The following is a 22,957-nucleotide window of genomic DNA, read 5'->3' on the forward strand; positions in this document are numbered from 1 at the left end:
TTCCACTACCATTCTCGGCACATCTCAGTGCCTCATCCATGTTGGTCTTCCGCAACGCACCAATCCAAACACACCTGCAATGTGTTGAGCTTCCGCAACCGCAATCGACACATTACGGTGTCTCACCTGCGTCGGCCTTCCGCGTCACGACAGATCACGCTCAACCACAATGTATCGCCTTCATGCTGTCACCCAAACAGCCGTTGTTGCCACATTCCCTGGAGGCACACTCTCCTAGAATATTACAGCAACAACAGCTCGATTCAGGCAGTGCCCCATCGAACTCGACTCATCCTGTTCACGCTTACTGATGCTGCCGCCATTTAATCCCAACAGAGCAACAATCTCATTCAAAATTGTGGATGAAGTGTTCGACCATTACAAACTCGACGAGTCAACCAGGTTTCTGTGGACTTGATTGCTGACCTGGTTGATGCCCCGGACTCATCTGCATGGTACACTCTAGCCAAAAAGACAGTTCTACGTTGGATTGCACGCTCAACTGAGGCAGCAATACGGCAAGTGCTCCACGTTGAGCAACTAGGCAATGACAAACCTTCCCAGCTCTGGAGATGGCTACGTGCCCTCTCCTTGCCATCTGGTCAGATAAACTACCTCCTCAGATCCGCTTTGCTCTGGCTCAAAGGTCTCCTGAACCTGTTGAGCAAACACTGACAATTGCTGACAAACTACACAACGCATCACTGCTCTATTTCGCCAGCAACTGCCTACCTGACAAGTCTCAGATTCAGGCTCATCGCCCTGCAGCCGGATGCGGCCGGGGCCATACTGTGCCGACCGTTCTGCTCACTCAGGGAAGCAGTAAGCTAGCAACTGGGACGTCACCGGCTCTGCCCACCGTCATGCCCCCTCCTGCAACCGAACCTGCTGTGGCTACCAAACCTCGACCACCGCCACTGGCAATGAAGTTTTCGTAGGAAATGCAGCCACACTACTGGTACTGTTACTTCCACACACGGTTTGGTGAGGCGGCACGGAATTGGAGATCACCCTGCTACTGCCCAAACGCCAATTGCAGGTAGGTCCAGGTGCCGCCTCCTGCACACAACATGACAGGTATCCCCCAGTGCTCCATTCTGTCCAGGAATGACCGGATAATTGCAGACGACTTTACATTACAGACATTTCGTCGAGATACCTTTTCCTAGTGGACACAGGCGCCGATGTTTCACTGCTGCCTACGTCCTTAGCATTGTCGAACATCCACCCTCATCATACTTCACTGCAAGCCGTGAATTCAACTAAACTACAATGCTCGGGTTCAACTTCCCATGTCGTCTCACTCTCCGCAAACTGCAATCTCCAAACTCGAGAGGACTTTTTTAGTGCGGGAAATTGACAAACCTATACTAGGCATTGACTTCTTGTAAGACCACAAACTTTCACCTGACCTAGTGCGAAACACAGTGTTTCATCATCCGTCCAAGACTCACTTCCCCTGTGCTCTGTCGAGCAACCCCTCCCTTGATGCATCGGTCCAGGCTCATCTCATCCGTACATGCTCGTCTCTGTCTACAATGTTACAAGTAACACAAACAAACACAAACATACACACAAAATTCAAGCTTTCGCAACAAATTGTTGCCTCATCAGGAAAGAGGGAAGGAGAGGGGAAGACGAAAGGAAGTGGGTTTTAAAGGAGAGGGTAAGGAGTCATTCCAATCCCGGGAGCGGAAAGACTTACCTTAGGGGGAAAAAAGGACAGGTATACACTCGCACACACGCACATATCCATCCACACATACAGACACAAGCAGACATATTTAAAGACAAAGAGTTTGGGCAGAGATGTCAGTCGAGGCAGAAGTGTAGAGGCAAAGAAGTTGTTGAAAGACAGGTGAGGTATGAGTGGCGGCAACTTGAAATTAGCGGAGATTGAGGCCTGGCGGATGACGAGAAGAGAGGATATACTGAAGGGCAAGTTCCCATCTCCGGAGTTCGGATAGGTTGGTGTTGGTGGGAAGTATCCAGATAACCCGGACGGTGTAACACTGTGCCAAGATGTGCTGGCCGTGCACCAAGGCATGTTTAGCCACAGGGTGATCCTCATTACCAACAAACACTGTCTGCCTGTGTCCATTCATGCGAATGGACAGTTTGTTGCTGGTCATTCCCACATAGAATGCGTCACAGTGTAGACAGGTCAGTTGGTAAATCACGTGGGTGCTTTCACACGTGGCTCTGCCTTTGATCGTGTACACCTTCCGGGTTACAGGACTGGAGTAGGTAGTGGTGGGAGGGTGCATGGGACAGGTTTTGCATCGGGGGCGGTTACAAGGATAGGAGCCAGAGGGTAGGGAAGGTGGTTTGGGGATTTCATAGGGATGAACTAACAGGTTACGAAGGTTAGGTGGACGGCGGAAAGACACTCTTGGCGGAGTGGGGAGGATTTCATGAAGGATGGATCTCATTTCAGGGCAGGATTTGAGGAAGTCGTATCCCTGCTGGAGAGCCACATTCAGAGTCTGGTCCAGTCCCGGAAAGTATCCTGTCACAAGTGGGGCACTTTTGTGGTTCTTCTGTGGGGGATTCTGGGTTTGAGGGGACGAGGAAGTGGCTCTGGTTATTTGCTTCTGTACCAGGTCGGGAGGGTAGTTGTGGGATGCGAAAGCTGTTTTCAGGTTGTTGGTGTAATGATTCAGGGATTCCGGACTGGAGCAGATTCGTTTGCCACGAAGACCTAGGCTGTAGGGAAGGGACCGTTTGATGTGGAATGGGTGGCAGCTGTCATAATGGAGGTACTGTTGCTTGTTGGTGGGTTTGATGTGGACAGACGTGTGAAGTTGGCCATTGGACAGGTGGAGGTCAACGTCAAGGAAAGTGGCATGGGATTTGGAGTAGGACCAGGTGAAACTGATGGAACCAAAGGAGTTGAGGTTGGAGAGGAAATTCTGGAGTTCTTCTTCACTGTGAGTCCAGATCATGAAGATGTCATCAATAAATCTGTACCAAACTTTGGGTTGGCAGACTTGGGTAACCAAGAAGGCTTCCTCTAAGCGACCCATGAATAGGTTGGCGTACGAGGGGGCCATCCTGGTACCCATGGCTGTTCCCTTTAATTGTTGGTATGTCTGGCCTTCAAAAGTGAAGAAGTTGTGGGTCAGGATGAAGCTGGCTAAGGTGATGAGGAAAGAGGTTTTAGGTAGGGTGGCAGGTGATCGGCGTGAAAGGAAATGCTCCATCGCAGCGAGGCCCTGGACGTGCGGAATATTTGTGTATAAGGACGTGGCATCAATGGTTACAAGGATGGTTTCCGGGGGTAACAGATTGGGTAAGGATTCCAGGCGTTCAAGGAAGTGGTTGGTGTCCTTGATGAAGGATGGGAGACTGCATGTAATGGGTTGAAGGTGTTGATCTACGTAGGCAGAGATACGTTCTGTGGGGGCTTGGTAACCAGCTACAATGGGGCGGCCGGGATGATTGGGTTTGTGGATTTTAGGAAGAAGGTAGAAGGTAGGGGTGCGGGGTGTCGGTGGGGTCAGGAGGTTGATGGAGTCAGGTGAAAGGTTTTGCAGGGGGCCTAAGGTTCTGAGGATTCCTTGAAGCTCCGCCTGGACATCGGGAATGGGGTTACCTTGGCAAACTTTGTATGTGGTGTTGTCTGAAAGCTGACGCAGTCCCTCAGCCACATACTCCCGACGATCAAGTACCACGGTCGTGGAACCCTTGTCTGCCGGAAGAATGATGATGGATCGGTCAGCCTTCAGATCACGGATAGCCTGGGCTTCAGCAGTGGTGATGTTGGGTGTAGGATTAAGGTTTTTTAAGAAGGATTGAGATGCAAGGCTGGAAGTCAGATATTCCTGGAAGGTTTGGAGAGGGTGATTTTGAGGAAGAGGAGGTGGGTCCTGCTGTGACGGAGGACGGAACTGTTCCAGGCAGGGTTCAATTTGGATGGTGTCTTGAGGAGTCGGATCATTAGGAGTAGGATTAGGATCATTTTTCTTCGTGGCAAAGTGATACTTCCAGCAGAGAGTACGAGTGTAGGACAGTAAATCTTTGACGAGGGCTGTTTGGTTGAATCTGGGAGTGGGGCTGAAGGTGAGGCCTTTGGATAGGACAGAGGTTTCGGATTGGGAGAGAGGTTTGGAGGAAAGGTTAACTACTGAATTAGGGTGTTGTGGTTCCAGATTGTGTTGATCGGAATTTTGAGGTTTTGGAGGGAGTGGAGCTGGAAGTGGAAGATTGAGTAGATGGGAGAGACTGGGTTTGTGTGCAATGAGAGGAGGTTGAGGTTTGCTGGAAAGGTTGTGAAGGGTGAGTGAGTTGCCTTTCCGGAGGTGGGAAACCAGGAGATTGGATAGTTTTTTGAGGTGGAGGGTGGCATGCTGTTCTAATTTACGGTTGGCCTGTAGGAGGATGCTCTGGACAGCCGGTGTGGAGAACAGCATGCCACCCTCCACCTCAAAAAACTATCCAATCTCCTGGTTTCCCACCTCCGGAAAGGCAACTCACTCACCCTTCACAACCTTTCCAGCAAACCTCAACCTCCTCTCATTGCACACAAACCCAGTCTCTCCCATCTACTCAATCTCCCACTTCCAGCTCCACTCCCTCCAAAACCTCAAAATTCCGATCAACACAATCTGGAACCACAACACCCTAATTCAGTAGTTAACCTTTCCTCCAAACCTCTCTCCCAATCCGAAACCTCTGTCCTATCCAAAGGCCTCACCTTCAGCCCCACTCCCAGATTCAACCAAACAGCCCTCGTCAAAGATTTACTGTCCTACACTCGTACTCTCTGCTGGAAGTATCACTTTGCCACGAAGAAAAATGATCCTAATCCTACTCCTAATGATCCGACTCCTCAAGACACCATCCAAATTGAACCCTGCCTGGAACAGTTCCGTCCTCCGTCACAGCGGGACCCACCTCCTCTTCCTCAAAATCACCCTCTCCAAACCTTCCAGGAATATCTGACTTCCAGCCTTGCATCTCAATCCTTCTTAAAAAACCTTAATCCTACACCCAACATCACCACTGCTGAAGCCCAGGCTATCCGTGATCTGAAGGCTGACCGATCCATCATCATTCTTCCGGCAGACAAGGGTTCCACGACCGTGGTACTTGATCGTCGGGAGTATGTGGCTGAGGGACTGCGTCAGCTTTCAGACAACACCACATACAAAGTTTGCCAAGGTAACCCCATTCCCGATGTCCAGGCGGAGCTTCAAGGAATCCTCAGAACCTTAGGCCCCCTGCAAAACCTTTCACCTGACTCCATCAACCTCCTGACCCCACCGACACCCCGCACCCCTACCTTCTACCTTCTTCCTAAAATCCACAAACCCAATCATCCCGGCCGCCCCATTGTAGCTGGTTACCAAGCCCCCACAGAACGTATCTCTGCCTACGTAGATCAACACCTTCAACCCATTACATGCAGTCTCCCATCCTTCATCAAGGACACCAACCACTTCCTTGAACGCCTGGAATCCTTACCCAATCTGTTACCCCCGGAAACCATCCTTGTAACCATTGATGCCACGTCCTTATACACAAATATTCCGCACGTCCAGGGCCTCGCTGCGATGGAGCATTTCCTTTCACGCCGATCACCTGCCACCCTACCTAAAACCTCTTTCCTCATCACCTTAGCCAGCTTCATCCTGACCCACAACTTCTTCACTTTTGAAGGCCAGACATACCAACAATTAAAGGGAACAGCCATGGGTACCAGGATGGCCCCCTCGTACGCCAACCTATTCATGGGTCGCTTAGAGGAAGCCTTCTTGGTTACCCAAGTCTGCCAACCCAAAGTTTGGTACAGATTTATTGATGACATCTTCATGATCTGGACTCACAGTGAAGAAGAACTCCAGAATTTCCTCTCCAACCTCAACTCCTTTGGTTCCATCAGTTTCACCTGGTCCTACTCCAAATCCCATGCCACTTTCCTTGACGTTGACCTCCACCTGTCCAATGGCCAACTTCACACGTCTGTCCACATCAAACCCACCAACAAGCAACAGTACCTCCATTATGACAGCTGCCACCCATTCCACATCAAACGGTCCCTTCCCTACAGCCTAGGTCTTCGTGGCAAACGAATCTGCTCCAGTCCGGAATCCCTGAATCATTACACCAACAACCTGAAAACAGCTTTCGCATCCCGCAACTACCCTCCCGACCTGGTACAGAAGCAAATAACCAGAGCCACTTCCTCGTCCCCTCAAACCCAGAATCCCCCACAGAAGAACCACAAAAGTGCCCCACTTGTGACAGGATACTTTCCGGGACTGGACCAGACTCTGAATGTGGCTCTCCAGCAGGGATACGACTTCCTCAAATCCTGCCCTGAAATGAGATCCATCCTTCATGAAATCCTCCCCACTCCGCCAAGAGTGTCTTTCCACCGTCCACCTAACCTTCGTAACCTGTTAGTTCATCCCTATGAAATCCCCAAACCACCTTCCCTACCCTCTGGCTCCTATCCTTGTAACCGCCCCCGATGCAAAACCTGTCCCATGCACCCTCCCACCACTACCTACTCCAGTCCTGTAACCCGGAAGGTGTACACGATCAAAGGCAGAGCCACGTGTGAAAGCACCCACGTGATTTACCAACTGACCTGTCTACACTGTGACGCATTCTATGTGGGAATGACCAGCAACAAACTGTCCATTCGCATGAATGGACACAGGCAGACAGTGTTTGTTGGTAATGAGGATCACCCTGTGGCTAAACATGCCTTGGTGCACGGCCAGCACATCTTGGCACAGTGTTACACCGTCCGGGTTATCTGGATACTTCCCACCAACACCAACCTATCCGAACTCCGGAGATGGGAACTTGCCCTTCAGTATATCCTCTCTTCTCGTCATCCGCCAGGCCTCAATCTCCGCTAATTTCAAGTTGCCGCCACTCATACCTCACCTGTCTTTCAACAACTTCTTTGCCTCTACACTTCTGCCTCGACTGACATCTCTGCCCAAACTCTTTGTCTTTAAATATGTCTGCTTGTGTCTGTATGTGTGGATGGATATGTGCGTGTGTGCGAGTGTATACCTGTCCTTTTTTCCCCCTAAGGTAAGTCTTTCCGCTCCCGGGATTGGAATGACTCCTTACCCTCTCCTTTAAAACCCACTTCCTTTCGTCTTCCCCTCTCCTTCCCTCTTTCCTGATGAGGCAACAATTTGTTGCGAAAGCTTGAATTTTGTGTGTATGTTTGTGTTTGTTTGTGTGTCTATCGACCTGCCAGCGTTTTTGTTCGGTAAGTCACCTCATCTTTGTATTTATATATAATTTTTCCCACGTGGAATGTTTCCTTCCATTATATTGATATCATTAATTTGAATCCAACAATTACGTTTGTTATTGTCACTGTTGCATTTCGAAATCTTTTCTGTCGTCTTATTTTCCTCTTTCTGTTTTTGCCAGTAGTTTCACTTTGGTTTCACTTTGAATTCACCTTCTCCTTTTTACCGTAATCTGCTATACTATTTTATCCCGCCTATATATATACTCAATAATACGTAACCCACTTCCAAACCATAACCAAAAAAATTTTTTGCCGCTTTCAGCACTACCGCCGCTATAATATCCACCGTTTTCTAGTTCACAAACAGCTCCTTTCACCTTTTAAACAACCATTTCGGCCAGTTCTAATAACTTTCGCTTTATTTCCATCTCCGTTTTTCCCACACCACTGATCATTTTTAGCCGCTTCCCACAGGTTTTAACGCGATTATTTCTTCGTCAGACAATTGTTAGTCTCATTTTCATAATCTGCCACCACAATACCACTCCTTTTAATATACTACACGCAGTTTTTTCGAAATTTTCCCGAATTTCTGCGTCCTTTAACGTGTTTTGGCGGCAACAACCACCTAACCTTTATGCACATCGTTATCTACCAACCCAAGTCCAACATAGCCCAGCTGTAACCAACACCTTTTCGCCTTTTTTCATTCCAGATCTCCTGTTTCTTTCCGGTTCACCTTTATCTCTCCCCATATATTTTTATTTTCATTTTCATTTCACCTCATGTTAACACTTTCCACCTTCTAATACCATGTCACCCTCACAACACCCCCACAATGACCCCATTAAGTTTTATTTACATTCCCTCCGCAAACATGCCTTCGCCCTAGCCAGATTACACTCCCATATTCTATTTTCTCAGGCTTGTCTGACATTTGGCATCACCCCCAAAGGCCTTACACTTAAAGTTCCCATCTCTGGCTGCAACCCTTCCTTCCATCAGTCCCTATACCAGTTCCAAACTGAACAATCCATTGCCCTCACCCACCTAATCCTTCACCTACACATCAACTCAGCCAAATAAAAGTCCTTAATCTTTCCTCTCCCACATCCACACCGGCTGTCCAGAGCATCCTCCTACAGGCCAACCGTAAATTAGAACAGCATGCCACCCTCCACCTCAAAAAACTATCCAATCTCCTGGTTTCCCACCCCCGGAAAGGCAACTCACTCACCCTTCACAACCTTTCCAGCAAACCTCAACCTCCTCTCATTGCACACAAACCCAGTCTCTCCCATCTACTCAATCTTCCACTTCCAGCTCCACTCCCTCCAAAACCTCAAAATTCCGATCAACACAATCTGGAACCACAACACCCTAATTCAGTAGTTAACCTTTCCTCCAAACCTCTCTCCCAATCCGAAACCTCTGTCCTATCCAAAGGCCTCACCTTCAGCCCCACTCCCAGATTCAACCAAACAGCCCTCGTCAAAGATTTACTGTCCTACACTCGTACTCTCTGCTGGAAGTATCACTTTGCCACGAAGAAAAATGATCCTAATCCTACTCCTAATGATCCGACTCCTCAAGACACCATCCAAATTGAACCCTGCCTGGAACAGTTCCGTCCTCCGTCACAGCGGGACCCACCTCCTCTTCCTCAAAATCACCCTCTCCAAACCTTCCAGGAATATCTGACTTCCAGCCTTGCATCTCAATCCTTCTTAAAAAACCTTAATCCTACACCCAACATCACCACTGCTGAAGCCCAGGCTATCCGTGATCTGAAGGCTGACCGATCCATCATCATTCTTCCGGCAGACAAGGGTTCCACGACCGTGGTACTTGATCGTCGGGAGTATGTGGCTGAGGGACTGCGTCAGCTTTCAGACAACACCACATACAAAGTTTGCCAAGGTAACCCCATTCCCGATGTCCAGGCGGAGCTTCAAGGAATCCTCAGAACCTTAGGCCCCCTGCAAAACCTTTCACCTGACTCCATCAACCTCCTGACCCCACCGACACCCCGCACCCCTACCTTCTACCTTCTTCCTAAAATCCACAAACCCAATCATCCCGGCCGCCCCATTGTAGCTGGTTACCAAGCCCCCACAGAACGTATCTCTGCCTACGTAGATCAACACCTTCAACCCATTACATGCAGTCTCCCATCCTTCATCAAGGACACCAACCACTTCCTTGAACGCCTGGAATCCTTACCCAATCTGTTACCCCCGGAAACCATCCTTGTAACCATTGATGCCACGTCCTTATACACAAATATTCCGCACGTCCAGGGCCTCGCTGCGATGGAGCATTTCCTTTCACGCCGATCACCTGCCACCCTACCTAAAACCTCTTTCCTCATCACCTTAGCCAGCTTCATCCTGACCCACAACTTCTTCACTTTTGAAGGCCAGACATACCAACAATTAAAGGGAACAGCCATGGGTACCAGGATGGCCCCCTCGTACGCCAACCTATTCATGGGTCGCTTAGAGGAAGCCTTCTTGGTTACCCAAGTCTGCCAACCCAAAGTTTGGTACAGATTTATTGATGACATCTTCATGATCTGGACTCACAGTGAAGAAGAACTCCAGAATTTCCTCTCCAACCTCAACTCCTTTGGTTCCATCAGTTTCACCTGGTCCTACTCCAAATCCCATGCCACTTTCCTTGACGTTGACCTCCACCTGTCCAATGGCCAACTTCACACGTCTGTCCACATCAAACCCACCAACAAGCAACAGTACCTCCATTATGACAGCTGCCACCCATTCCACATCAAACGGTCCCTTCCCTACAGCCTAGGTCTTCGTGGCAAACGAATCTGCTCCAGTCCGGAATCCCTGAATCATTACACCAACAACCTGAAAACAGCTTTCGCATCCCGCAACTACCCTCCCGACCTGGTACAGAAGCAAATAACCAGAGCCACTTCCTCGTCCCCTCAAACCCAGAATCCCCCACAGAAGAACCACAAAAGTGCCCCACTTGTGACAGGATACTTTCCGGGACTGGACCAGACTCTGAATGTGGCTCTCCAGCAGGGATACGACTTCCTCAAATCCTGCCCTGAAATGAGATCCATCCTTCATGAAATCCTCCCCACTCCGCCAAGAGTGTCTTTCCGCCGTCCACCTAACCTTCGTAACCTGTTAGTTCATCCCTATGAAATCCCCAAACCACCTTCCCTACCCTCTGGCTCCTATCCTTGTAACCGCCCCCGATGCAAAACCTGTCCCATGCACCCTCCCACCACTACCTACTCCAGTCCTGTAACCCGGAAGGTGTACACGATCAAAGGCAGAGCCACGTGTGAAAGCACCCACGTGATTTACCAACTGACCTGTCTACACTGTGACGCATTCTATGTGGGAATGACCAGCAACAAACTGTCCATTCGCATGAATGGACACAGGCAGACAGTGTTTGTTGGTAATGAGGATCACCCTGTGGCTAAACATGCCTTGGTGCACGGCCAGCACATCTTGGCACAGTGTTACACCGTCCGGGTTATCTGGATACTTCCCACCAACACCAACCTATCCGAACTCCGGAGATGGGAACTTGCCCTTCAGTATATCCTCTCTTCTCGTCATCCGCCAGGCCTCAATCTCCGCTAATTTCAAGTTGCCGCCACTCATACCTCACCTGTCTTTCAACAACTTCTTTGCCTCTACACTTCTGCCTCGACTGACATCTCTGCCCAAACTCTTTGTCTTTAAATATGTCTGCTTGTGTCTGTATGTGTGGATGGATATGTGCGTGTGTGCGAGTGTATACCTGTCCTTTTTTCCCCCTAAGGTAAGTCTTTCCGCTCCCGGGATTGGAATGACTCCTTACCCTCTCCTTTAAAACCCACTTCCTTTCGTCTTCCCCTCTCCTTCCCTCTTTCCTGATGAGGCAACAATTTGTTGCGAAAGCTTGAATTTTGTGTGTATGTTTGTGTTTGTTTGTGTGTCTATCGACCTGCCAGCGTTTTTGTTCGGTAAGTCACCTCATCTTTGTATTTATATATAATTTTTCCCACGTGGAATGTTTCCTTCCATTATATTGATATCATTAATTTGAATCCAACAATTACGTTTGTTATTGTCACTGTTGCATTTCGAAATCTTTTCTGTCGTCTTATTTTCCTCTTTCTGTTTTTGCCAGTAGTTTCACTTTGGTTTCACTTTGAATTCACCTTCTCCTTTTTACCGTAATCTGCTATACTATTTTATCCCGCCTATATATATACTCAATAATACGTAACCCACTTCCAAACCATAACCAAAAAAATTTTTTGCCGCTTTCAGCACTACCGCCGCTATAATATCCACCGTTTTCTAGTTCACAAACAGCTCCTTTCACCTTTTAAACAACCATTTCGGCCAGTTCTAATAACTTTCGCTTTATTTCCATCTCCGTTTTTCCCACACCGCTGATCATTTTTAGCCGCTTCCCACAGGTTTTAACGCGATTATTTCTTCGTCAGACAATTGTTAGTCTCATTTTCATAATCTGCCACCACAATACCACTCCTTTTAATATACTACACGCAGCTTTTTCGAAATTTTCCCGAATTTCTGCGTCCTTTAACGTGTTTTGGCGGCAACAACCACCTAACCTTTATGCACATCGTTATCTACCAACCCAAGTCCAACATAGCCCAGCTGTAACCAACACCTTTTCGCCTTTTTTCATTCCAGATCTCCTGTTTCTTTCCGGTTCACCTTTATCTCTCCCCATATATTTTTATTTTCATTTTCATTTCACCTCATGTTAACACTTTCCACCTTCTAATACCATGTCACCCTCACAACACCCCCACAATGACCCCATTAAGTTTTATTTACATTCCCTCCGCAAACATGCCTTCGCCCTAGCCAGATTACACTCCCATATTCTATTTTCTCAGGCTTGTCTGACATTTGGCATCACCCCCAAAGGCCTTACACTTAAAGTTCCCATCTCTGGCTGCAACCCTTCCTTCCATCAGTCCCTATACCAGTTCCAAACTGAACAATCCATTGCCCTCACCCACCTAATTCTTCACCTACACATCAACTCAGCCAATGAACACACCCGTCAACTCCTATCCTTAATAAAAGTCCTTAATCTTTCCTCTCCCACATCCACACCGGCTGTCCAGAGCATCCTCCTACAGGCCAACCGTAAATTAGAACAGCATGCCACCCTCCACCTCAAAAAACTATCCAATCTCCTGGTTTCCCACCTCCGGAAAGGCAACTCACTCACCCTTCACAACCTTTCCAGCAAACCTCAACCTCCTCTCATTGCACACAAACCCAGTCTCTCCCATCTACTCAATCTCCCACTTCCAGCTCCACTCCCTCCAAAACCTCAAAATTCCGATCAACACAATCTGGAACCACAACACCCTAATTCAGTAGTTAACCTTTCCTCCAAACCTCTCTCCCAATCCGAAACCTCTGTCCTATCCAAAGGCCTCACCTTCAGCCCCACTCCCAGATTCAACCAAACAGCCCTCGTCAAAGATTTACTGTCCTACACTCGTACTCTCTGCTGGAAGTATCACTTTGCCACGAAGAAAAATGATCCTAATCCTACTCCTAATGATCCGACTCCTCAAGACACCATCCAAATTGAACCCTGCCTGGAACAGTTCCGTCCTCTGTCACAGCGGGACCCACCTCCTCTTCCTCATAATCACCCTCTCCAAACCTTCCAGGAATATCTGACTTCCAGCCTTGCATCTCAATCCTTCTTAAAAAACCTTAATCCTACACCCAACATCACCACTGCTGAAGCCCAGGCTATCCGTGATCTGAAGGCTGACCGATCCATCATCATTCTTCCGGCAGACAAGGGTTCCACGACCGTGGTACTTGATCGTCGGGAGTATGTGGCTGAGGGACTGCGTCAGCTTTCAGACAACACCACATACAAAGTTTGCCAAGGTAACCCCATTCCCGATGTCCAGGCGGAGCTTCAAGGAATCCTCAGAACCTTAGGCCCCCTGCAAAACCTTTCACCTGACTCCATCAACCTCCTGACCCCACCGACACCCCGCACCCCTACCTTCTACCTTCTTCCTAAAATCCACAAACCCAATCATCCCGGCCGCCCCATTGTAGCTGGTTACCAAGCCCCCACAGAACGTATCTCTGCCTACGTAGATCAACACCTTCAACCCATTACATGCAGTCTCCCATCCTTCATCAAGGACACCAACCACTTCCTTGAACGCCTGGAATCCTTACCCAATCTGTTACCCCCGGAAACCATCCTTGTAACCATTGATGCCACTTCCTTATACACAAATATTCCGCACGTCCAGGGCCTCGCTGCGATGGAGCATTTCCTTTCACGCCGATCACCTGCCACCCTACCTAAAACCTCTTTCCTCATCACCTTAGCCAGCTTCATCCTGACCCACAACTTCTTCACTTTTGAAGGCCAGACATACCAACAATTAAAGGGAACAGCCATGGGTACCAGGATGGCCCCCTCGTACGCCAACCTATTCATGGGTCGCTTAGAGGAAGCCTTCTTGGTTACCCAAGTCTGCCAACCCAAAGTTTGGTACAGATTTATTGATGACATCTTCATGATCTGGACTCACAGTGAAGAAGAACTCCAGAATTTCCTCTCCAACCTCAACTCCTTTGGTTCCATCAGTTTCACCTGGTCCTACTCCAAATCCCATGCCACTTTCCTTGACGTTGACCTCCACCTGTCCAATGGCCAACTTCACACGTCTGTCCACATCAAACCCACCAACAAGCAACAGTACCTCCATTATGACAGCTGCCACCCATTCCACATCAAACGGTCCCTTCCCTACAGCCTAGGTCTTCGTGGCAAACGAATCTGCTCCAGTCCGGAATCCCTGAATCATTACACCAACAACCTGAAAACAGCTTTCGCATCCCGCAACTACCCTCCCGACCTGGTACAGAAGCAAATAACCAGAGCCACTTCCTCGTCCCCTCAAACCCAGAATCCCCCACAGAAGAACCACAAAAGTGCCCCACTTGTGACAGGATACTTTCCGGGACTGGACCAGACTCTGAATGTGGCTCTCCAGCAGGGATACGACTTCCTCAAATCCTGCCCTGAAATGAGATCCATCCTTCATGAAATCCTCCCCACTCCGCCAAGAGTGTCTTTCCGCCGTCCACCTAACCTTCGTAACCTGTTAGTTCATCCCTATGAAATCCCCAAACCACCTTCCCTACCCTCTGGCTCCTATCCTTGTAACCGCCCCCGATGCAAAACCTGTCCCATGCACCCTCCCACCACTACCTACTCCAGTCCTGTAACCCGGAAGGTGTACACGATCAAAGGCAGAGCCACGTGTGAAAGCACCCACGTGATTTACCAACTGACCTGTCTACACTGTGACGCATTCTATGTGGGAATGACCAGCAACAAACTGTCCATTCGCATGAATGGACACAGGCAGACAGTGTTTGTTGGTAATGAGGATCACCCTGTGGCTAAACATGCCTTGGTGCACGGCCAGCACATCTTGGCACAGTGTTACACCGTCCGGGTTATCTGGATACTTCCCACCAACACCAACCTATCCGAACTCCGGAGAAGGGAACTTGCCCTTCAGTATATCCTCTCTTCTCGTCATCCGCCAGGCCTCAATCTCCGCTAATTTCAAGTTGCCGCCACTCATACCTCACCTGTCTTTCAACAACTTCTTTGCCTCTACACTTCTGCCTCGACTGACATCTCTGCCCAAACTCTTTGTCTTTAAATATGTCTGCTTGTGTCTGTATGTGTGGATGGATATGTGCGTGTGTGCGAGTGTATACCTGTCCTTTTTTCCCCCTAAGGTAAGTCTTTCCGCTCCCGGGATTGGAATGACTCCTTACCCTCTCCTTTAAAACCCACTTCCTTTCGTCTTCCCCTCTCCTTCCCTCTTTCCTGATGAGGCAACAATTTGTTGCGAAAGCTTGAATTTTGTGTGTATGTTTGTGTTTGTTTGTGTGTCTATCGACCTGCCAGCGTTTTTGTTCGGTAAGTCACCTCATCTTTGTATTTATATATAATTTTTCCCACGTGGAATGTTTCCTTCCATTATATTGATATCATTAATTTGAATCCAACAATAACGTTTGTTATTGTCACTGTTGCATTTCGAAATCTTTTCTGTCATCTTATTTTCCTCTTTCTGTTTTTGCCAGTAGTTTCACTTTGGTTTCACTTTGAATTCACCTTCTCCTTTTTACCGTAATCTGCTATACTATTTTATCCCGCCTATATATATACTCAATAATACGTAACCCACTTCCAAACCATAACCAAAAAAATTTTTTGCCGCTTTCAGCACTACCGCCGCTATAATATCCACCGTTTTCTAGTTCACAAACAGCTCCTTTCACCTTTTAAACAACCATTTCGGCCAGTTCTAATAACTTTCGCTTTATTTCCATCTCCGTTTTTCCCACACCACTGATCATTTTTAGCCGCTTCCCACAGGTTTTAACGCGATTATTTCTTCGTCAGACAATTGTTAGTCTCATTTTCATAATCTGCCACCACAATACCACTCCTTTTAATATACTACACGCAGTTTTTTCGAAATTTTCCCGAATTTCTGCGTCCTTTAACGTGTTTTGGCGGCAACAACCACCTAACCTTTATGCACATCGTTATCTACCAACCCAAGTCCAACATAGCCCAGCTGTAACCAACACCTTTTCGCCTTTTTTCATTCCAGATCTCCTGTTTCTTTCCGGTTCATCTTTATCTCTCCCCATATATTTTTATTTTCATTTTCATTTCACCTCATGTTAACACTTTCCACCTTCTAATACCATGTCACCCTCACAACACCCCCACAATGACCCCATTAAGTTTTATTTACATTCCCTCCGCAAACATGCCTTCGCCCTAGCCAGATTACACTCCCATATTCTATTTTCTCAGGCTTGTCTGACATTTGGCATCACCCCCAAAGGCCTTACACTTAAAGTTCCCATCTCTGGCTGCAACCCTTCCTTCCATCAGTCCCTATACCAGTTCCAAACTGAACAATCCATTGCCCTCACCCACCTAATTCTTCACCTACACATCAACTCAGCCAATGAACACACCCGTCAACTCCTATCCTTAATAAAAGTCCTTAATCTTTCCTCTCCCACATCCACACCGGCTGTCCAGAGCATCCTCCTACAGGCCAACCGTAAATTAGAACAGCATGCCACCCTCCACCTCAAAAAACTATCCAATCTCCTGGTTTCCCACCTCCGGAAAGGCAACTCACTCACCCTTCACAACCTTTCCAGCAAACCTCAACCTCCTCTCATTGCACACAAACCCAGTCTCTCCCATCTACTCAATCTCCCACTTCCAGCTCCACTCCCTCCAAAACCTCAAAATTCCGATCAACACAATCTGGAACCACAACACCCTAATTCAGTAGTTAACCTTTCCTCCAAACCTCTCTCCCAATCCGAAACCTCTGTCCTATCCAAAGGCCTCACCTTCAGCCCCACTCCCAGATTCAACCAAACAGCCCTCGTCAAAGATTTACTGTCCTACACTCGTACTCTCTGCTGGAAGTATCACTTTGCCACGAAGAAAAATGATCCTAATCCTACTCCTAATGATCCGACTCCTCAAGACACCATCCAAATTGAACCCTGCCTGGAACAGTTCCGTCCTCCGTCACAGCGGGACCCACCTCCTCTTCCTCATAATCACCCTCTCCAAACCTTCCAGGAATATCTGACTTCCAGCCTTGCATCTCAATCCTTCTTAAAAAACCTTAATCCTACACCCAACATCACCACTGCTGAAGCCCAGGCTATCCGTGATCTGAAGGCTGACCGATCCATCATCATTCTTCCGGCAGACAAGGGTTCCACGACCGTGGTACTTGATCGTCGGGAGTATGTGGCTGAGGGACTGCGTCAGCTTTCAGACAACACCACATACAAAGTTTGCCAAGGTAACCCCATTCCCGATGTCCAGGCGGAGCTTCAAGGAATCCTCAGAACCTTAGGCCCCCTGCAAAACCTTTCACCTGACTCCATCAACCTCCTGACCCCACCGACACCCCGCACCCCTACCTTCTACCTTCTTCCTAAAATCCACAAACCCAATCATCCCGGCCGCCCCATTGTAGCTGGTTACCAAGCCCCCACAGAACGTATCTCTGCCTACGTAGATCAACACCTTCAACCCATTACATGCAGTCTCCCATCCTTCATCAAGGACACCAACCACTTCCTTGAACGCCTGGAATCCTTACCCAATCTGTTACCCCCGGAAACCATCCTTGTAACCATTGATGCCACTTCCTTATACACAAATATTCCGCACGTCCAGGGCCTCGCTGCGATGGAGCATTTCCTTTCACGCCGATCACCTGCCACCCTACCTAAAACCTCTTTCCTCATCACCTTAGCCAGCTTCATCCTGACCCACAACTTCTTCACTTTTGAAGGCCAGACATACCAACAATTAAAGGGAACAGCCATGGGTACCAGGATGGCCCCCTCGTACGCCAACCTATTCATGGGTCGCTTAGAGGAAGCCTTCTTGGTTACCCAAGTCTGCCAACCCAAAGTTTGGTACAGATTTATTGATGACATCTTCATGATCTGGACTCACAGTGAAGAAGAACTCCAGAATTTCCTCTCCAACCTCAACTCCTTTGGTTCCATCAGTTTCACCTGGTCCTACTCCAAATCCCATGCCACTTTCCTTGACGTTGACCTCCACCTGTCCAATGGCCAACTTCACACGTCTGTCCACATCAAACCCACCAACAAGCAACAGTACCTCCATTATGACAGCTGCCACCCATTCCACATCAAACGGTCCCTTCCCTACAGCCTAGGTCTTCGTGGCAAACGAATCTGCTCCAGTCCGGAATCCCTGAATCATTACACCAACAACCTGAAAACAGCTTTCGCATCCCGCAACTACCCTCCCGACCTGGTACAGAAGCAAATAACCAGAGCCACTTCCTCGTCCCCTCAAACCCAGAATCCCCCACAGAAGAACCACAAAAGTGCCCCACTTGTGACAGGATACTTTCCGGGACTGGACCAGACTCTGAATGTGGCTCTCCAGCAGGGATACGACTTCCTCAAATCCTGCCCTGAAATGAGATCCATCCTTCATGAAATCCTCCCCACTCCGCCAAGAGTGTCTTTCCGCCGTCCACCTAACCTTCGTAACCTGTTAGTTCATCCCTATGAAATCCCCAAACCACCTTCCCTACCCTCTGGCTCCTATCCTTGTAACCGCCCCCGATGCAAAACCTGTCCCATGCACCCTCCCACCACTACCTACTCCAGTCCTGTAACCCGGAAGGTGTACACGATCAAAGGCAGAGCCACGTGTGAAAGCACCCACGTGATTTACCAACTGACCTGTCTACACTGTGACGCATTCTATGTGGGAATGACCAGCAACAAACTGTCCATTCGCATGAATGGACACAGGCAGACAGTGTTTGTTGGTAATGAGGATCACCCTGTGGCTAAACATGCCTTGGTGCACGGCCAGCACATCTTGGCACAGTGTTACACCGTCCGGGTTATCTGGATACTTCCCACCAACACCAACCTATCCGAACTCCGGAGATGGGAACTTGCCCTTCAGTATATCCTCTCTTCTCGTCATCCGCCAGGCCTCAATCTCCGCTAATTTCAAGTTGCCGCCACTCATACCTCACCTGTCTTTCAACAACTTCTTTGCCTCTACACTTCTGCCTCGACTGACATCTCTGCCCAAACTCTTTGTCTTTAAATATGTCTGCTTGTGTCTGTATGTGTGGATGGATATGTGCGTGTGTGCGAGTGTATACCTGTCCTTTTTTCCCCCTAAGGTAAGTCTTTCCGCTCCCGGGATTGGAATGACTCCTTACCCTCTCCTTTAAAACCCACTTCCTTTCGTCTTCCCCTCTCCTTCCCTCTTTCCTGATGAGGCAACAATTTGTTGCGAAAGCTTGAATTTTGTGTGTATGTTTGTGTTTGTTTGTGTGTCTATCGACCTGCCAGCGTTTTTGTTCGGTAAGTCACCTCATCTTTATATTTATATATAATTTTTCCCACGTGGAATGTTTCCTTCCATTATAATGTTACAAGTAACCACGCACAAGTGCCTTGTTGAGCTTGAACATGTCACTCACCTACAGAAGGAAAACTTCAAGCTCTCCCTCCGGCTCCAAGAAACACAGCTCCAGCTCTCCGATGCAGCAAAGAAATTACAGACACTACAGCAAGGACAAAGCAAGGTCAGTAAGTGCGCCAAATCTGCTTGCAATCCCAGCAATAGAGCCTCTGTGTGTTTACCTCCCGATACCCCTCGCAACTGTGCTATCAAGACTGCCATAATATGTACTGATAGTTCTGCAGGGCCACACCCCCCCTAACAGGGCAGCGTTTGACACTCGGCCGGACACAAGTGCGCATGCGCGACGAGCATCACATGTTCCCGAACTGACGGCTCCTACCCCGCCCCTCGTGGACAGCACCTCAAACTATGCAACTTCGGCTCCTGCGCACCACCATGCGACTGCCACTGACAACACGAACAGTGCACTTGCGCCAAGTGTTTTGCCCACGACCATGCTGCCACAGGCCGCACCCTCAGACAATCAACTCACTAACATCTCACAAGCTCTACCGAGCTCACCCAACCACAGTGTCACTGCTTTGGGCTGGCGGCCATCTTGTCACGTCAACAAGGACTGCCAGCAATGGGCACGCTCCTGCGTCGCGTACCAACACTGCAAAGTACACAAGCACACTTCACCCCCCCTCGGCGCCTTTTCGATCCCTTCTGGGCGTTTCCAGCATATTCATATTGACATTGTCAGCTCTCTCTTCCCCTCTAATGGCTTTCGTTATGTTCTCTCGTCTATCGACCGAACAACTAGCTGGGTCGAGGCTGTCCCCCTCCCCAATATTGCGGCAGAAACCGTTGCTCGAGCTTTCGTCGTGTCATGGGTATTGCGTTTCGGATGTCCAGCTATCAGTACTACTGACCAGGGCAGACAATTTGAGTTGGCTGTGTTCAATCAGATTTGTAACATTTGAGGCATCCAACGCATCCATACCACAGCATATCACCTGCAAAGTAACGGGCTAGTTAAGTGCTGGCACCGGCTCTTCGATGTCACGACTCTCTATGGACAGAGGCCCTTCCCCTTGTGCTACTCAGCATTCGTGCAATCTATAAGGAAGACCTCAAAGGCACAATAGCCGAGTTCATATACAGGCAGAACATTGTTCTCCCTGGCGAACTTGTGAGCCCTTCCGCTTCTCTCCCTCAGTCTGACTTACCTTCCTTCGTGGACCGCGTCAGACGCCACTCCATCAACCTCCATATCCCTCCGCCCTCCAGCCATTCCCACCCTAAGGGTCACGTCCCAAAATCTCTGGACAATTGCGAGTACATCATGCTTCGAGATGACACTATCCGTGCTCTCCTCCAACCTCCATATACCGGCCTGTACCGAGTTCTCTGGCGCTCAGCCAACATCTATGACATCCAGATGAAAGATTCAGCTGTTACAGTCTCTCACAACAGACTTAAGCCTGCTCATGTCAAGCCTTCTTCTACCCCCCTTCAGGCCACGCCCACGCCGCTCACTGTCGTGGCTAATGACACTCCGACTACTCCTTCCACGTTGGACTTATACACTCGATCGAGTGACTTTCATCTCCAATCGTCGAGTTCTCCTCCAACCTCACCCTCTACTCTGGTCTCACGCACTCCGTCGAGTGACCACAGGCTCCCCACGTTGAGCTTACCTATGATCATTCCCTCGCCGCCAGACCCTTCGCCGGTCCCTTTGACCTGTCCATCGTCGCCTGCCTCATCCTGTCGAGGTTTCTCAACCCACCCATCTTGAACGTGCCCTCACTCAAGGTGTATGTGCCTGTCCCCCTGGACATAATCCACGACATCTCAATAATACTGCACAATGATACACTGTTCGTTGTGTGTTTCTCCTCATCCAGTGCTCATGACACAACCTCCACCATTCCCTGCCACCTGGTGAAGTGTGTTCCCCTCCCGCCCGACGTCAACCTGGACATGCTTCGTGTGTTTGCCACACCCACTGGAGACATCATCGTTGTTGCTCCATTCCACTCGCAAACCACCGGCCTACCTGTCGCCACATGACCAGCATGCCCAGTGTGACACCCGGCTCGCTTCAACGACTTCCAGGTTCAATGGCCGAACCTTCCTTCACGACATCTACCCACACAGTTCCCTGATGATGCTGTTGAGGTGACCGTGGTTTGGCTCCTGCGGACTACCCCTGCTGATGCCTTAGTCACCCCCCCCCCTCCCCCTCACCAGCCTCTCTAGAGTACTCCGTACTGCAGGGGGGAGGGCTATGTGGTGCCAAGGTGCCAATGAGGTCGACACCAGCATCGATATGCATTCGTCTTTGGACTGTGAGCATTGTCTTTGGACTCTGAGCATTGTCTTTGGGCTGTTCCGCCATGTTAAGTTCTTTGTGAGCCTTGAATGCGTTTAGGTGAATAAATGAACTACTACAAAATTGGTGTTGTTTGGTGTAACCTACCCGAACCTTCCCCTCACGTTCTTCACTTCCTTCCAACTTATTTATTTGTGATTTAAACGTATGTTTTACATTTGTAAGTGGCAAGATTAATTGTTTGGCTGTCGTAAGTGCATTGTTGATGGCTAGCATCCACCAGTCTCTCGTAAATGGTACCAGTGTTACACGAACTACACGTGCTCTCAGAATATTGTTAAAGGTTGTTTTGTTCTATGTTGGCTGTCATGTTGTGCTATTGTGTGCCTCCTTTCCATGTGTAAAAACATATAAATAGTGAATATGGCTAACAGACATTGCTTGTCAAACTTAAAGATTGAAGAACTCTTGAACAATGGCTCAGAAATTGATGATCTTTTAGATGACATCAGCAATTTTTCAGAAGACGACGATGATTCACGTGAGCTGGAGAGTGAAACCTGTGCTGCTGATAGAAATGATGGTAGTGAGTATGAAGAAGCTACTGCACAAGTTTCTATTAGTCAGGTTTGTCATTCAGTTCAACAGCCTGCCCCTCATAATGAAAGGTGTCATTTTGATGCACTCCCTGAATTACCTCTATTTGTAGAAATGAGTGGAATTCAGGTTCCTGTTGATGCATTATCAACAGAGCTAGACTGTTTACTGGAATTTTTTGATCACAGCATGTTTGTAAAAGTAAAGTCACAGGCTAATTTATATGCTACTGATTCTATTTCTGAACTTCATTGTCAGAACAGAATCAAACCAAAATCTTTATGGAAGAAATGGAGAGCCGTGAGGATACATGAAGTATATCAATATGTGTGTTGTAAAGAAACCGAAACTTAGGGATTATTGGTCTGAAGACCCTGTGCTTGCTTCATCATTTTCTTCTCAGCTAATGCCATGAGACAGACTTTTGCCATATTCAGAATGCTGCATGTGAACAATAACATGTTATAGATACTGCAACAAGAACCAGGCCATGGCCCTTCGCATAAAATAAAACCTGTTTGAGACTTTTTCACAGAAAGATGCAGAAAAGTCTTATCCACCATGAGATGTGACGTCCTTTTTGAGAAAGAATTGGATTCCATGTTCATATGAAAGACAAACCAGGGAAATACAGGATAAAACTGTATGTTGTAAGTGATGCTCAAACATGTCACATGTGCAATGCTGAAGTTTATACTTGGGGAAAAGGAAATACTGAGAATTCTGTCAAATCCCTG

The 22,957-nt window shown here is 48.4% G+C and overlaps 1 protein-coding gene across 1 annotated transcript in view; it reads right to left on the minus strand.

The window, feature by feature from the left end:
• The window catches only part of LOC124712391 (acid sphingomyelinase-like phosphodiesterase 3b), a 104,692-nt gene extending 82,793 nt beyond the window's left edge, over window positions 1-21,899 (minus strand). The window contains exon 1 of the mRNA XM_047242687.1: window positions 21,771-21,899. Within this exon, the coding sequence (XP_047098643.1) occupies window positions 21,771-21,899 (129 nt within the window). The remainder of the gene's footprint in view (window positions 1-21,770) is intronic.
• Window positions 21,900-22,957: the final 1,058 nt, after the last annotated feature.

Source organism: Schistocerca piceifrons, chromosome 8 (genome assembly GCF_021461385.2).
Source record: "Schistocerca piceifrons isolate TAMUIC-IGC-003096 chromosome 8, iqSchPice1.1, whole genome shotgun sequence".
Lineage (NCBI taxonomy): Eukaryota > Metazoa > Arthropoda > Insecta > Orthoptera > Acrididae > Schistocerca > Schistocerca piceifrons.